Genomic DNA, 15131 nt, shown 5'->3' on the forward strand with positions numbered 1-15131 from the left:
TTTAGGTATAAATGATACAGACTTTGACCTTGATCACTTTGATATTGATGATTTTGATGAGGGCTGGGAGAATTCAGTGAATGTTTCAGCACCTGAAACACCATCTATGCCGTTGTGTCAGCCCGTCAGGGAAGGGCCACCTGCCAAATCGCTCTTGTCAAAGATAATGTCCAGAGCCAAAGGATCTGCTGTCGTATCAAATCCTGCTGCTCCGAAATCAAGCTTCTTGATGGCAACAAAGAACTGTTCAGGTAAATTATGCTCATTAGGATTACTGTCTTTCCCTCTTTAAATTTTTATTTACTTATTTTTAAACCTGAGGCCAAGTAACTTACTGTAGATTACATCAATGCCTTTTATTTCTGTGGAAATTTCTTTTGTTTTCTCTTTGCAAAGTCATCTTCTGGTTTTTATCCTCCAAGTGATGCCAAACTTCTTGAATATTTATTTGCCATGCAGGTTGCAGGCTGCTGTGAAGATGAAGCTGCTAAAATTGGAAACTAGAATGTTTCTGTGTTTTAATTAAATAATTACTCTGTGGTTGTACAGCTTTGAATCAACAACAGTTTTAGCTGTTGATGCAAAATGCTCAATAATGGGCAGCTGTTGCAGCAAACCTAATCCCTCTGGGGCACGAGGGTGGGTCAGTATTATTTGTGGTTACTGTAGGAACGGGTTGGTAAAGGGGGAGGTGAAGATGTTAACCCGTTTCATCAGCGTCTCCGTCACTGATTCGGCTAGCACCCGCTGCGAGGTACCCACGGAGCAGGAGCCTCTTCCTAGTTGTGACAGAGGTGAAGTTTGTCAGTGTAAGACCAGGCATTTTATGCAGTCGTGGTAAGAAGCTTGTTTCCAGAGACTTGCATATAATCAAAATTCACACTTTAGCCGCTCTTAATTTCTAGATGAATGCCTTTTTTTTTTTAAGTAAGTCATGATTTGAGTTTAAAAGGTTTAAAGGGTTGAAGCGGTGGCTAAGCCGCCTGTTACAGTGAAGCAGTTTAATGTTGCAAGAGGGATAGCGCAACTTGGTATTGTAACTTACTGTAAGTACATTTTCTTTGTCTGCTAGATCCGTCAGTTAATAACCCTGCACTAGAACGTTTCAGGGGTATGAAGTTTTCCCATTCTGAAGAAATGATGAATATATTTCACAAAAAGTTTGGTTTGCACTATTTTCGGACGAATCAGCTGGAGGCCATCAATGCTGCTCTTCTGGGTGAAGATTGTTTCGTCTTAATGCCCACTGGTATGTATCTCCAAACGCCTTGCAGCTGCAGGCTTTTGAGGTCTGGCACACCCTTGAGAAATAAAGACCTGAAGCTCCTTTTGCAAGGCCTGTGACACACTTTTCTCTGCCTTCGTGGAGGTGGCAATAAATTGTGCTGCTTGAATTCTGTGGCTCCAGGATTTCTGGAATATTGTATGCACTGTGGTATTTTGAATGAGGTGATTGCACTTCTGCCTTCCATAATATTTCACACGATCACTCTTCCTTCTCCTCCAGGTATCACGTTAGAGGCAGTCATTGGTAAAAGTTTATTGTTTATGAAAGTGCTGTAAAATGGGAAGTAAGAAATAAGTCTCCCCTCTTCTGCTCCTTCGCCACGCTGTCTCCCTTTCCTCTTGATATCTAACATTTGTTGTGCTCTGTTTAACCCTTACAGGTGGTGGTAAAAGCTTGTGCTACCAGTTACCGGCGTGTGTCTCTGCTGGAGTCACTATTGTTATCTCTCCACTGAGGTCACTGATAATAGATCAAGTTCAGAAACTGAAGACTTTAGATGTAAGTTCAAACAGCTTTATTCAGTTAAACTGCAGATAAGTGAATTAGAAATCTGAAATTTTACAGCAAACCTTATGTGTCTCAAATATAAACTGCACAAATTGATTAGACGGAAACTGTTAAAAGGCACACAAAGTTGTCTAGGAAGAACTAAATTAGATGAACTAGAATATCTTGGCAGTCTAACTGCTAAATGTATTGATGCTCATGTACATTTGTTATTGGAACTTAGCTTTCAAGTACAGATGCCCGATTCTTAGATTCTGAGAGTCGTGTTTAGACACCTCAGTGGGAGCGGCCTAGCTCTGCAGCAGAAATAAGCGCTAACAATTTCGGAGCTAGAAGGGTTCTGGAGATGGTATGCATTTCTAGAAAAGTAATAGGTAGAGAAAAGAAATGCAAATGCAGATGATGTGTGTTCCTAAGGCTGACCACTTACAAGCTGCTTTTGCCGAAGTGAAGCATCTTTTTCATCCTTAGTGTAGTATTGAGAGATCAGGGAAACAAAGGTGGATAACACATTTTTAGGGCAAAAATAGAGATGTTTTGGGATATGAAACCGAAGGGACTATGATGCAGGGTTTTGAAGGTCAGACAAATCCTTCTCTCATCAAGTATGGTTTAACTAGACAGGACCCTCAGATGGTTGTCCACCAGTTAGTGACTACTGCACAACGCTACGCTTTGGCCACACTCTTCGCTCTTTCTGGCGTTGTGGGCTGCCGCGGCTGTAAAAGCCAAGTAAAGTGGCTCTGTGACTCCTGGGGATTTGTAGCTGCAGAAGGCATTTCCTCTGCAGAGCTGCAGCTGTCTCTTGTGAGAGGAAGAGGAGGCAAGCAGGCAGAATTGGCTCTGTTAGTGTGACCTATTCTTACATCGTTTTTGTCCTTAGGATCTAGGTCCTTTGTTACTATTTAGCATGAATAGTAAATGATACTTTCAAATTTAATATTAAATTGCTGCTCCAAGTTGTATTCAATCTCTCCTTGTGCAATGTTGTTCTATGTTTGTGGGCACTGTTTTTGAGGGCATTATCATGTTTTTGTGCTTCTTGGAAATTTTGTTTCTTATTTTAAGATCTCTGTTTTCTGAATTCATTCTCAAACTTAGTTTATCGCATCTATTTTCTTTACTGGAAAGAGAGTCCAAAGAAAGCAGACATCCCCTAAAGTCAGCTATTGGTCTGCTGGTAGAATTGGGAGCAGAAGAATAGAATTTGGCTTATAGTCTTTTGGTTTTATCATTAGAAAAATTCTGTGATTTCCACAGTACGGTGGGTGTTCAAATACTGTCTATAATTACATGAAGAAGCATTGAAAATGCTATGTTTGTTGAGGATAGTAAATGCATATACTTTTTTATCTGGTTTATAACTAGATGTAGGATTACATCTTTGGCGGTTCTTCTGTTTTGTGTGTATTAAAACTGCATGTATTTTTTTAACATAGATTGCTGCAACATATCTGACTGGTGATAGAACAGACGCTGACGCTTCAAAAATATATATGCAATTGTCAAAAAAAGATCCTGTAATAAAGCTTCTGTATGTTACCCCTGAGAAGGTTTGTATTTAATTGGAATTGTAAAATCAGAGAGGCAACAAGAGGAGGATTACTGTGAAGTATTAAAGGGGAAACACTGAACTTAGGGTAGGCTTCTTAGCAAAAAAATTGCTAAACATTTTTTAGATAATTCAATCAGAATGTAAAGATATAACTAATTTCAATCAATAATTAATGAAGAATGAGAACTGACTATGTCTATACAATCTAAACCATTAAAACAAAACCCCTATGCCCATCCATTTCACTACACCTTACTAAATATTGGTGGCTAATGCTGTCAAGTAGCTATTAGAATCTAAACTACTATGAATAGGATAATACAGGAAAAAATATGTAACTGTCAAGGTAATACATGATTGTCAAAAGATTGCCTTGTACTTAATTATATGCTGCCTTTAAAAATTATGTTATTCTACAAGAGCTTTAGAAGAGAGGACTGTTTAGTGTGCTGATTACGTTTCTTTCTTCAGCACTGCTTCATGACATAAGTCATTTCAATTTACTCAGATTGTAGGACCTCTGGTTAGATGATCCTAGAACCTTCCAGTAATCCCACACCAGCTGCTTCGTTGTCAATTAAAATGAAGCTGATTGCCATCCTCTTTATGCCTTCAAGCTATACTTGTGCAGTCAAGATTAACTTTGCTGTACAGAACAATTGTTTGTGTATTCATAGTCAGGTAGGGTGACACTTTGCTCTGTTAGTTTGCTTTCTAATGCCACTGGTGGATGTTTACCTAGGTTTGTGCAAGCAGCCGACTGATGTCAGCCCTGGAAAATCTCTACAACAGGCAGCTCCTAGCACGTTTTGTCATTGATGAGGCCCACTGTGTCAGCCAGGTAAAAACCTTGATTTGTTTTTCGAAATGGCAAAAGACTTAGTTGGAGCATCTTACTCAGTTACACTTAAATTTTATTTTTAAACTAGTGGGGTCATGATTTTCGACAAGACTACAAACGGCTGAACATGCTCCGCAAGAAGTTTCACTCTGTTCCTATGATGGCTCTTACTGCCACTGCTAACCCCAGAGTACAGAAGGACATTCAGAATCAGCTTGAGATGCTAAAACCACAAGTGTAAGTTGCTCAGCAGTTTCCTGAAACAATTTGTGCTGCAGAAATTTTGAGTGGAAAACAGTAAAGTAAGAAAAGCATTACAGGTCCATCTGAAATACTTATACAGTTGTATCTGATTAAATGAGAACATATGCATGGAATTTAATGTGAGTTATATGCAAAATATTAAAGTAAGAAGACAAAAACTTGCCAAACTCTTCCTTGCATGATTAAGGAAGCTGTTTAATAGAAAATAACATAATGAAACTTTCTATGTTGCTGACAAAATGTGCAAGTTGTATTTTAGGGTGCTTTTTATGAGACAGCTGGAAAACTGCAAAAGCTGGAAGTGTTTTATAATTAGCATTGGCAGTAACATAGACAATGAGGTACCACAGGGCCTGGATTGTGTTGTAGTGTTTTCATTGTACACAATGGAAAACTAAAGCATTCTGTTTTGTTGAATTTCTTATTTTAGAAATGTATTTTAGGGTAGAAGGAGGGAGGTGACGCTATATTTTGCAAATTTGATCAGTCAAATGTGGATGCTAGTATTCAAAAGGAAAATGAAGGCGAGGCAAATCGCTGTGTGTGGTTGGTTTATGGGCATTTCTTCCTTCCACATAGCGGCATGTAGCTTTGGTTTTTTTCACAGCCACAGGAGAAATGCAGGAATTTTAGACCCAAAGTATGAGTGATGTGAATCTCTGTGGGCATAGTGGAACAATAATTCCTTTGTAGATAATGCAGAACAAGTAGTGGTTAGTTGAATTTGGGACATTCCAGTCAATACCTAGCTTGTTGAAAGGATTATTGCACCCATAAAGCTGATGAGCAGCCATGAACTGTCATGTTTTAGGTTTACAATGAGCTTCAACAGGCATAACTTGAAATATGATGTATTGCCCAAGAAGCCAAAGAAGGTGGCAATGGATTGCTTGGAATGGATTAAAAAATATCATCCACGTGAGTACTGAGTGGTATAGTGTGCTCGCATGCATTTTTATGAACTACTTTTTAAGGTAGGAAAAGCTTTTATTATAATGCTGTAAAAATGCCAAACTTGTGCCTTTTTGTAAGTGACTAATATATTTACACGAAAAAACAAGTTGGAGGCAAAAATTATATTATTGGTAATGGCAGTCAGATTTATGGGCTTCCTAAACTTAAGAGTTCAAGTTAAGATGGAAAAGTAAATTATGGTAATGCTCTTGAGTAATCTTTTTGGATGTTGCCAGGCCTTTTAGCATCATGTCTGCAGAGTTTTATAAAGGTCATCTAATACCCATACTGTTTTAATTGTTTAATTCTGTTGGTCTGCTTATCCGTGGTTCCCCTTCAAGATATCTTCAGAGATTCCTGTCTCTCTAGGCTCACTTTGGGAGTCCTGCAGCTCCTGCTGCTGGAAGCTGACTGCACCAAGCTCCCTTCATAGCTTCTCTAGTGCTGTAACCTAGTATGTTATTGACTAACCTCTCTAGCGTTTGATTTATGTAGTTCTTTATTTATGTATTTTAAATCCTAAGATTGTACAACACTGAGCAGGAAAACTTCTTGATTACACCTTACCAAAAAAACCCAGGAAATGGAGTGATGTTAATAAAATTACTTTTCTTTATTATTAAGCAGTTATTGCATTACACTTACCAACCTCTCCCTACTGGAATAAATGTATTTGCTTGCCAGGTATGGCTGTTAAGCAAGTGAAAGGGAACAGAGCTGTTTTGTAGCACAAATAATTTTTTTTATATATTTGCAGATGACTCTGGAATAATTTATTGCCTTTCACGTCACGAATGTGACACAACAGCAGCTGTTCTGCAGAAGGAAGGTCTTGCTGCACTTGCCTATCATGCTGGCCTCCCTGACTCCAACAGAGATCTGGTACAAAAGAAGTGGATTAATCAAGAAGGATGCCAGGTAAAAGAAAAGCAACTGTGGGAAAAAAGTGAATAGAATTTAGAGGACTTTTTTCCCTCTTGGCCTAGTAAATGAAAGTGAAGTTGTGTAACATTATTGCCAAATCGGATGCAGTATTAAATAACTGATCCGAACAGATCTGCCAAAACACGTTAGCCATCTTTTTATTGGGAGTTTTACAAATCAAAGACTGCAGCACTGCACCAAGGTATGATACTCCAGGAGGAAGGAACTGAGCAGTACAAGGCTTCTGAAACAGTTCTAGGCATGCTGCTGAATTGTATATTGAGACTCAGATTTGGAGTTTACCCTTTGTCTGGAATAGCTGTCCTGAAATGAAAGGTGGTTTTGCTATTTTGTACTCGTCTTGCAGTGTTACAAGTGAAATTCTAGGTTCTGCACAGTTTCATAATCCTGACTGCCTGTCTATTTTCAGTGCAGAGTGCTGCATGAATAACTCTATGTAACAAATTATTATTTCCTTCCCAGGTTATATGTGCAACAATTGCCTTTGGAATGGGAATTGATAAGCCTGATGTACGCTATGTTATCCATGCTTCTCTTCCTAAGTCTATAGAAGGTTACTATCAAGAATCTGGCAGAGCTGGACGAGATGGTGAAATGTCTCACTGTCTGCTCTTCTACAGCTATAGTGATGTAACCAGACTTAGAAGGCTAATACTGAGTGAGTTCTCATGTTTGTAACTTAATGGAGGCAATATTAAGTCGTCACATAGTCACTGGTCTCTGTTGCATTTAGACTGTGTTATTTTTTCATTTTGAAGTGCCGTATGTAATGTGGTATTGCAAAGATGGGAGAACTGTGCATCTTCACCTGAACGGTTTTCTGTAATGAAAGATTTTTGTCACTTGTACTTAATTTTAGTCAAAAACCTTTTGCTTCATACATATCCATCTCTTGATTCTTGTCATTCTAGTCTTATTTCCCTTCTCCATTCTTTAAAACTTCAGAGGTAAAATCTGTCCTAGGTTAGTGCTATACTAACCTATTCATCTTTTTTTAAGCAAAAAAGAATATTGCATTTTGTCTTTCTGATAATATATGAAAATGCAGAGGTGCAGATTTAACAAATACAATTTAATTTATTGCATTCCAGTGGAGAAAGATGGAAACAGTCACACAAGACAGACTCACTTCAACAACCTGTACAGTATGGTTCATTACTGTGAGAATGTAGTTGATTGCCGGAGAATTCAGCTTTTGGCCTACTTTGGGGAAACTAACTTTAATCCCACCTTCTGTAAAGATCACCCAGAAGTAATTTGTGATAACTGCAGTAGAAAGAAGGTAAAAATCATAGCCCTTATTTATCGTGGTGTTAAAACTGATTTTGCATTTAGGTGCATTAGAAAGTGGTTGCGTAACATTCAGGAAAGCAAATGGAGGAAACGAGTAAGATATCTTATATTTTTGTGACACTAGATGCTTCAAATTATTTCCAGGGTTTAACATAGAGTAGAATTACACATACTATCCATGGACTTACGATGCTTCTATTTCTGTCAGAGGAAAACTAGTGAGGTGTGAGGATGTTCCTTAGTGTTGATTTTTTTTTTTTTTTTTTTTTTGCTACAGCACTTATAGGAGATAGGAGCAAATGTAAGATCCACTGGAATGGCTATGGGGAAATCCCATCAACTGTGTACTCTGAAGTTTTCAAGGCAGCTTTGTGCCGCAAGAGTAGCGCGAGTGCCATGTTAGGAGGTGTACACTGCTTGAGGTAGCCCAAGGATTAGGGCTTGCTCATCAAGGATTGCAGCAAACTTGTCAGCAGCATAAACAGGACTAGAAGAGAAGATAGCTGTTGAAGCAGACAGGGAAGGGTTACTGGTCTCTATAAACCAGATGCGTTTTATACCTGATGGTATTGCTTCTCAGTCCTGTGTTTGAAGCATTACCTTACATGGCTGTGACTGTAATAAAAATTGACTAGAAAAATGCATATTCAGTCCACTCTTCTCAATTTAATGTGTGTTGGAAGTGTAAGTTCTAGTGTATGGCAGCAGAATAATTATTGGAATGTTTTCTGAGCAATTTACCTTGATTAACCGGTATTCACACAGCAATCTTGCAGCTCATTCTATAGAATTAACACTGAAATTCCTGTGACTATATTGTATCACTGTAGGTGTGCTAACTAGAAAATCACTATTTCTCTGTTTGGAACAAAACTAATTCATGACTGGAAAAAAAAGGTCAATAATGAAAACCAAGGTTGTCAGTAACAACTTGCATTAGGACAGAACTACATAACATTGCTGCTTAATCAAGTCTATTTTAATAGGATTACAAATCAAGAAATGTAACAGATGAAGTGAAGAGCATCATAAGATTTGTACGAGAGCATTGTGGACAAATGGGACGAATAAATGCAAAGAGAAATACAGGTTCTGGAAGATACACGTTGAATATGATGGTAGACATTTTCTTAGGTAAGTACTGTTCTCTGGAAACAAGACCTAAACAGACTTGGTGCATAAATTCCTGACTAAGAATCAGGAGGTCTGCGTAAATACCAGCAGTGGTTTAAAAGAAGATATATTTTTGCAAAATGATTCTTCCCAGGAATCTCTTGGTGGTAAGTGATCCAAAATAAATGAGAGTAAAGCTTTAATCCGTTTCAGGTTGCTATAGTGATAATATTAGTTTTCTGGTGGTGCTTGGAGTGTCTGGTGCTTAAATGCATGGATTTTTTATGTGCGTAGACTATGGGATACCCTTGGGAATCATCCACAGGTCTGTAACTACGTACGTATGTAGGCTTTCTAATCGCAGGCTAATCCTGTGATCTCTGTTGCACAGGTACAAAGAGTGCAAAGATTCAGTCCGGAATATTTGGGAAGGGAGCTGCCTACTCAAGGCATAATGTTGAAAGACTGTTCAGAAAACTGGTCTTGGACAAGATTCTGGATGAAGACTTGTATATCACAGCTAATGACCAAGCAGTAGCATATGTAATTCTAGGAGAGAAAGCTCAGGCTGTGCTAGATGGCTCACTACAGGTGTGTAACAATTAATTGTTTTTTATTCTCTAATGTATTGTTTTAAGGTACGTGCTACAGTCTTTTTGTAGCATATACCCCAGGATCGTTTAAACATAGTTTGCTGTCCAGCTGAAGTACAGGAGCTAATCTTTAGCAGATGCAGGGAATGGAATCCAAGAAGCCTAATTTCTAGTATTGTATTCTAATAATAATGTTGTGAGGCAAAAGGTGAGTTGGAAAGGACTGGAGAGGATTAAATCTTTCTCTTGCCCCCCCCCCCCATCCATCTGATTCCAGCTTAACAAGAAAGAAAAGTTATGGCCAACACAGAAAAAGCTAGCCAAGGAAAAAAGAAGGAACAGTGCTACCTTCTCCTGCATTTTCTGCTCTATTTTTTTCCAGTCACTGGTGAGCTCTGATGGAAAATGCACTTCAAGAAGGTCATGGAACCAGTCCCAGAATTGCCTGAGGCGATGTCTCCTCTGCATTAGTGCTGTCTTTGGTGAAGAGAAGAGCCAGCAGCATTAGACCTAGTGACCTCTGTTTAAAGCTAGCTGTAAATTGGGTTCTCAGGACTTTTTCCCTGTTTTGTGTATAGTCTGCTAGTTCTTCGTAGAAGAAACGTGGGGGTGGTTGAGTAGCCTATTTAAAAAAAAAAAAAAAAAACAAAAAAACAAAAAACCAAAACCCACACCAAAGAAAACCATACAGAAACAAACATTTAAGAACTGTATACTGGGTAAATAGCTATTTTTGGTCCATCAAAGGATACTTTTGGTTTCCTTCACTGTTTTCCTGTATTATCAGTCAATCTTCTAACAATGGCTCCACAGTAGCTCCCCTGACAGAATTTATTGATTGGCTTATTTTAACAGGTGGAGTTTCATGAGACAGAAAGTGCCAGTGCCATCAGAAAGCAAAGGGCTTCTGTGGCAAAAATGTCACAGCGGGAAGAGATGGTTAAAAAGTGCCTTGGGGAACTTACAGACACATGCAAAACGCTTGGGAAAGTCTTTGATGTGCATTACTTCAATATTTTCAGTACTTCAACTCTAAAGAAAATAGCAGGTAACGTCAGTTTTTCATTACTTGGAACCCCTGTCGGCAGTAGACTGCATGTGCAATTGTAGCCTTTTCTGACAGAAATAATCTATGGTTTCTAACATTTAGCGAGAACAGGTTTAAGTACATGTAACAAAGTGAGTCCTGTGGGAGTAGCTGACACAGCGTAGATTCCTTGGAGCTGCAGTTTATGCTGTAGCAGTCCTGCTGGGTAGGCACAAGAGCCACCCAAGTAATCATACAGCAAAGCAAACTTTGAAGCATTTTCAGAGAAAACTTTTGGACTAGTTTTCATGTGAACCAACTAGAAGCAAATCTGCTAGAATAAAGGCTTACTTCCTTAAGGACTTAATGTGTAGGGTGGCACTAAAAGGAATTAATTTCCTCCAGAATACTCTACCATGATCTCTCTTTAAAAAAAGTTTGTCTGTTAGACATGTCTAATTGGCACTTTGTTACATTACAGAAACCTTGTCATCTGATGTGGAGGTTTTACTGCAGATTGATGGTGTCACAGAAGACAAACTGGAAAAATATGGTGCAGAAATAATTAAAGTGATGGATAAGTACTCTGAATGGACCATAGCAGGTTTAGTATACCTTGTACCTAAATGTGTACTTTCCTCTTTAGTACCCTTCTTTCCTCCTCTATCAGAAGTTTCACTCAAAAGTTACCTTGTTTTAAATACAAATAACTAATTCTTGCAAAACTGCAAGGTAATAATTACAGAAAGGGAGCAATTGCACACTTTCAGAACATACAAAGAACTTTGCTATCTTCTCACTAGTTAAATTCAGTGTATCTCTGAAAGGCTTAAAAAAGGAAAACAAGAACTAAACAAACTGCTCTGTTCCTAACCTATTAGTTACTGGGATATATGTAATATGCTTAGTTATAATAATTCTGACCTTAAGATTAAAGGTCTTGCATCTCCTGCATATTTTTACACCTGCATCTACTATGTATGGGGTAACATTGTAGCCTGGCAGATAATCAATAACTACTACCTTTTATTTTTCATAGTGATTGAGGTCAGCAAGTTCAGGTCTTCACTGACTAGCCCTTGCTCAAATGCAAAGAACTTTCAAAGCTAAGTGTAAAAAACAAAACAAAAAAACCAAACAAAAAACCCCACCAAAACCAAACAACAACAACAACCACCCCTCAACAACAACAACAAAAAAAAATCAAACCAAAAAACCCCAAAAACCAACCAACCAAAAAACCCAAAACTATCAGGTCAGAATGGTAGTATTTTAGAATGCCTTTGCACAGCTCTAACCTTATATATGCAGTTCAGCTCAGTGGAGAACTGAGTCCTGAAGCTAGTAAATCTGGTAATTTCATGTGAGCATAGCACGTAGTGTATGTTATAATTAGAATATTTAATACAACTTGGCTATCAGATTTGACATTGGGGGCCTGCAATTTTAAAGTGATTCATGCTTACTTTTAAGGAGCTTGTGCTTTCATACACTGCAATGTGAATAAATGCATGGCTACAAACCTGATTTAAGTATTTTATTCTACTGCCTGTGCAAAGAATTGTGTCCCTCTCGATCATGACTGATTGAGAAGGCACTCTCAGCTCTCTGAGCCTTTCAGTGTCTCCTGGTGCTGTTTTTTAAAAATAAGTGCCATTTTTGACTGTAATATTTATGGTATATTCCATAATTCTTTCCATCTGACACGGGAAAGAGAGTGTAAAGGCAGAAAGCCCAGTGTTACCAAAATAGTTTAGACAAGAAGCCAAGCTAGAGAAAATAGGACTGGCCAGTATTCTTTTCTGTAGATAACATTAGGACAGAAGGCAGTTTTAGTTTACACCAACCTATGAAAGAGCCTTAGCTGAGCCTGGAGCATCACCAGGATGAAGGCAGTGCAAAGGATGACTTGAACAGCAAGGACAGAAGTTTTGGTCCAGTCAGTGTGTTCTGGCTGACAGTTCTGACTAGCCCAGGCAATGTCTTGATTGCAGTAGTTTAACTCACCATCTATCTGTAGAAGATGCTGCCTGCCAAAGTGTGGACACGGCTACAGGAAGCACCGGCACACCTGCGAGCGATGAAGAAACAGAAGATGTAGTTAGAACCTCAAGCTACTTTTGCAATAATGCAAACCAAAGAAAGAAAAGGAAAAGGCTGCCAAACTTCAGAGAATCAAAGAGGAAAAAGACAAGTAATGGTGGCAGCCAGCAGTTTTATCCCAAAGGGTATGTTGCTTGTGGTCATTTGTAACTTCTCTTTGTCCATAATAGCATCATGATGATCCCAGGACTGCACTGTTCTCCTGCTGTGTTTTCATGAGTCAGTATGGACTTTAAGAATGGCATTAGAATTATCCAGGTACCTGGAAACAACAGCTCTACTTCAGCTTTCTAGCATTTTCTGTTTAAAAAGCTCCTGGTGAGGAAGGGTATTTAACAATTATCCTTTGTTTCTCACTCTTGACTGCCACAAGCTAAGTAGTGATGCTAAATTTCAGTGTGCTGACATAGCCGTTATTACCAGGCTGACTGGATTCTGTGCTTGGAAACATAAAGATGGCTTGAAACTTCAAAGATTTGATTTGAACTTCAGTTCCTAGTTCCTTGTTAGTTCAGAACTCATCCCTCCAATTGTACTGTACAAGGTAATGCCTGCATCAAGACCACAGCATTTGGATCCAGGAGTCTGGCTGGTCTGAGCTTCTAGAGCAGATGCACCACGAAACTATCACAGGGTGATGAAAGAGCCAGGCTGGGCCTCATCCTTTGAGTCGATGACCTTATTTTAGCAGTTCATGTAGTTATTAGTCTGGTAACTCAAGTAGTAGCAGTTTGTGCTGAAGGTCCGTGCTTCAAAACATGATAATTCATCGGTGCTGAAAGGGAATGAACGAAAAAGGAGAAATGGCTGAAGAAGTTCTGCCCTCCCCAAACCCTCTTTAAAAACGGGGTGGGGGGAATGACATTAGAAAACTTGAGCAGCAAGTTCTTCTCTGGGTTTTATAGTCATGCCTTTTCAATGTTTGCTGTGCTCATAGCTTGTTGTGCACAAAAAGGAAGTAAATTAAAGTTGCCAGTACTGTGGTATGGTCAGGTTACTTAATCGCTCAACCCAGAAATTTTACCTCGCTTGGTAGATGAGAACAGGAGGTACACATGAGCAGTTATGTAAACAACCCACCCACATCTTGCATTTTTGAAATAATTCTTTGAATGGGGTTTTGTTCAGTCTATAAGTGTCATAGAAATTGCGTTATCTTTCAGCCGGGAGGAGTTCAGGCCATGCGGAAGAGTAGCTCTAAATGGTGCTAAGGTGGTCTCCAAAACATTCTGTAAAATCCCCACCTGAAGAGTCATCCCTGAATTTTAAAGACTGTTAGGTTTTGTTGGTATATTAACTACTTACATTTTACTGCTTTCATGTTGCATTCATCATCAAAGAGGAAATACGGTCTACCTTATTAAAACTCATTGCTTTCTGCCATTGTCTGTTCTTTCCAAGGATGCCTCCTTCTCCGCCTTGTTTTTCCTCATTCTGGTCTTTGTTTTTTGTAGCAAATAGCAGTTCCCAGCTTAGTAGGTTTTACTCACACCCTTTTCACCTTCCCGTCTACTAAAATATTAGTCATTAAATGCTGTTGACCCTGAAGTGTCACTTAATGTTGATACTCTAATTGGATTAACAGGAGTCACATTGGTTCAGCATTCTCTGTCCCTGCTGCAGCTGCTGCTTGCCCTAAGGCAAATGCCAGAGCAACAGCTACACTTGATTTACATTTCAAAGGTATTTTTGCAGCCATGTGTATTTGTATTTTAAAAAAGAAAAAAAATGAAAAATGAAAGGATAATCTAGAAAATCTACTGGTGGTGTATACGTAAGTACACCATGAGTGTAGGGAATGTGGCAAGTAAAGCAGAAGTTTGACGTGTACCTTCTCTCTAAATTTTGCAGTGGTTACAGCAAGTACAGAAGGACTAAAAGGCTGCCTAGCTCAAAGGCTCCAGCTTCATCCAGTTCAGCATCATACAGTGTTAGTGCCACACAAGGAGCTGCTGGAAAGCTGGGGATTATGGCACCACCGAAACCCAAAAACAGACAGTTCCTTCAGCCTTCATACTCAATACTGTAACTAGGAAATTGTAAATACTGTACAAAAACAACCCCTGAAGATGTAATAGTTGTTTATTAAATTTTTGTTTCATTTGCTAAACAATCTGAGCCTTGTACATTTGTCAAGTACAAAAACTCACCTTAAATAAATGTTTTTAAACTCGTAAGTTTATTTGGACCTTTCTTTCTGCTGTAAACAAACAGAATCGTGACTGGTTCTAGAAACCCTACTTTCACTGAAGTAGTAATCACGGCTACCTCAGGGCTGCGCTTGAGGGCCCAGGTGAGAAGCGGCTGCTGGCGCTGTGCGTCCCCCGGCGGCGGTTGCCTCGGCTCTGCCTCGCTGCTTGCGCAAGTACGGCCGAGCCCCACGGCCGAGCTGCTCTTCTGTTCACCCGATGTATAAAATATAATTAACGTTTCTAAGTGTCAAACTTGATTCCCCAGATGCTGGGGCACTTCCTGGGCCTGTCTTCCCCAGGTGTGCTTTTTGTTTTGTTGTGTTTTTGGGATTTTTTTTTAACCCAAACTGTGATCTTGTCACAGCCCTGGCCAAGGGCCTTTCAGCTGCCCTACCGTGCCGCGGACCCCCTCCAGGGCAGGCCTGGGCCCCCGGCGCCAGCCCCAGGCGGGCTCTG

General features: G+C 39.3%; 1 protein-coding gene across 1 annotated transcript in view; it reads left to right on the forward strand.

Moving 5' to 3' along the window:
- BLM (Bloom syndrome, RecQ helicase-like) overlaps window positions 1-14512 on the forward strand; it is a 17871-nt gene extending 3359 nt beyond the window's left edge. Inside the window, 16 exon segments of the mRNA XM_010293269.1 lie at window positions 1-251; window positions 1073-1249; window positions 1668-1786; window positions 3235-3348; window positions 4093-4191; window positions 4280-4428; window positions 5267-5373; window positions 6167-6327; window positions 6817-7012; window positions 7446-7636; window positions 8634-8781; window positions 9152-9351; window positions 10209-10401; window positions 10862-10984; window positions 12401-12608; window positions 14335-14512. The exon segment at window positions 1-251 is cut by the window's left edge and continues 14 nt beyond it. Of these exon segments, the coding sequence (XP_010291571.1) occupies window positions 1-251; window positions 1073-1249; window positions 1668-1786; window positions 3235-3348; window positions 4093-4191; window positions 4280-4428; window positions 5267-5373; window positions 6167-6327; window positions 6817-7012; window positions 7446-7636; window positions 8634-8781; window positions 9152-9351; window positions 10209-10401; window positions 10862-10984; window positions 12401-12608; window positions 14335-14512 (2614 nt within the window).
- The last annotated feature ends 619 nt before the right edge of the window (window positions 14513-15131 follow it).

This window comes from Phaethon lepturus, unplaced genomic scaffold, assembly GCF_000687285.1.
Source record: "Phaethon lepturus isolate BGI_N335 unplaced genomic scaffold, ASM68728v1 scaffold44578, whole genome shotgun sequence".
Taxonomy (NCBI): domain Eukaryota; kingdom Metazoa; phylum Chordata; class Aves; order Phaethontiformes; family Phaethontidae; genus Phaethon; species Phaethon lepturus.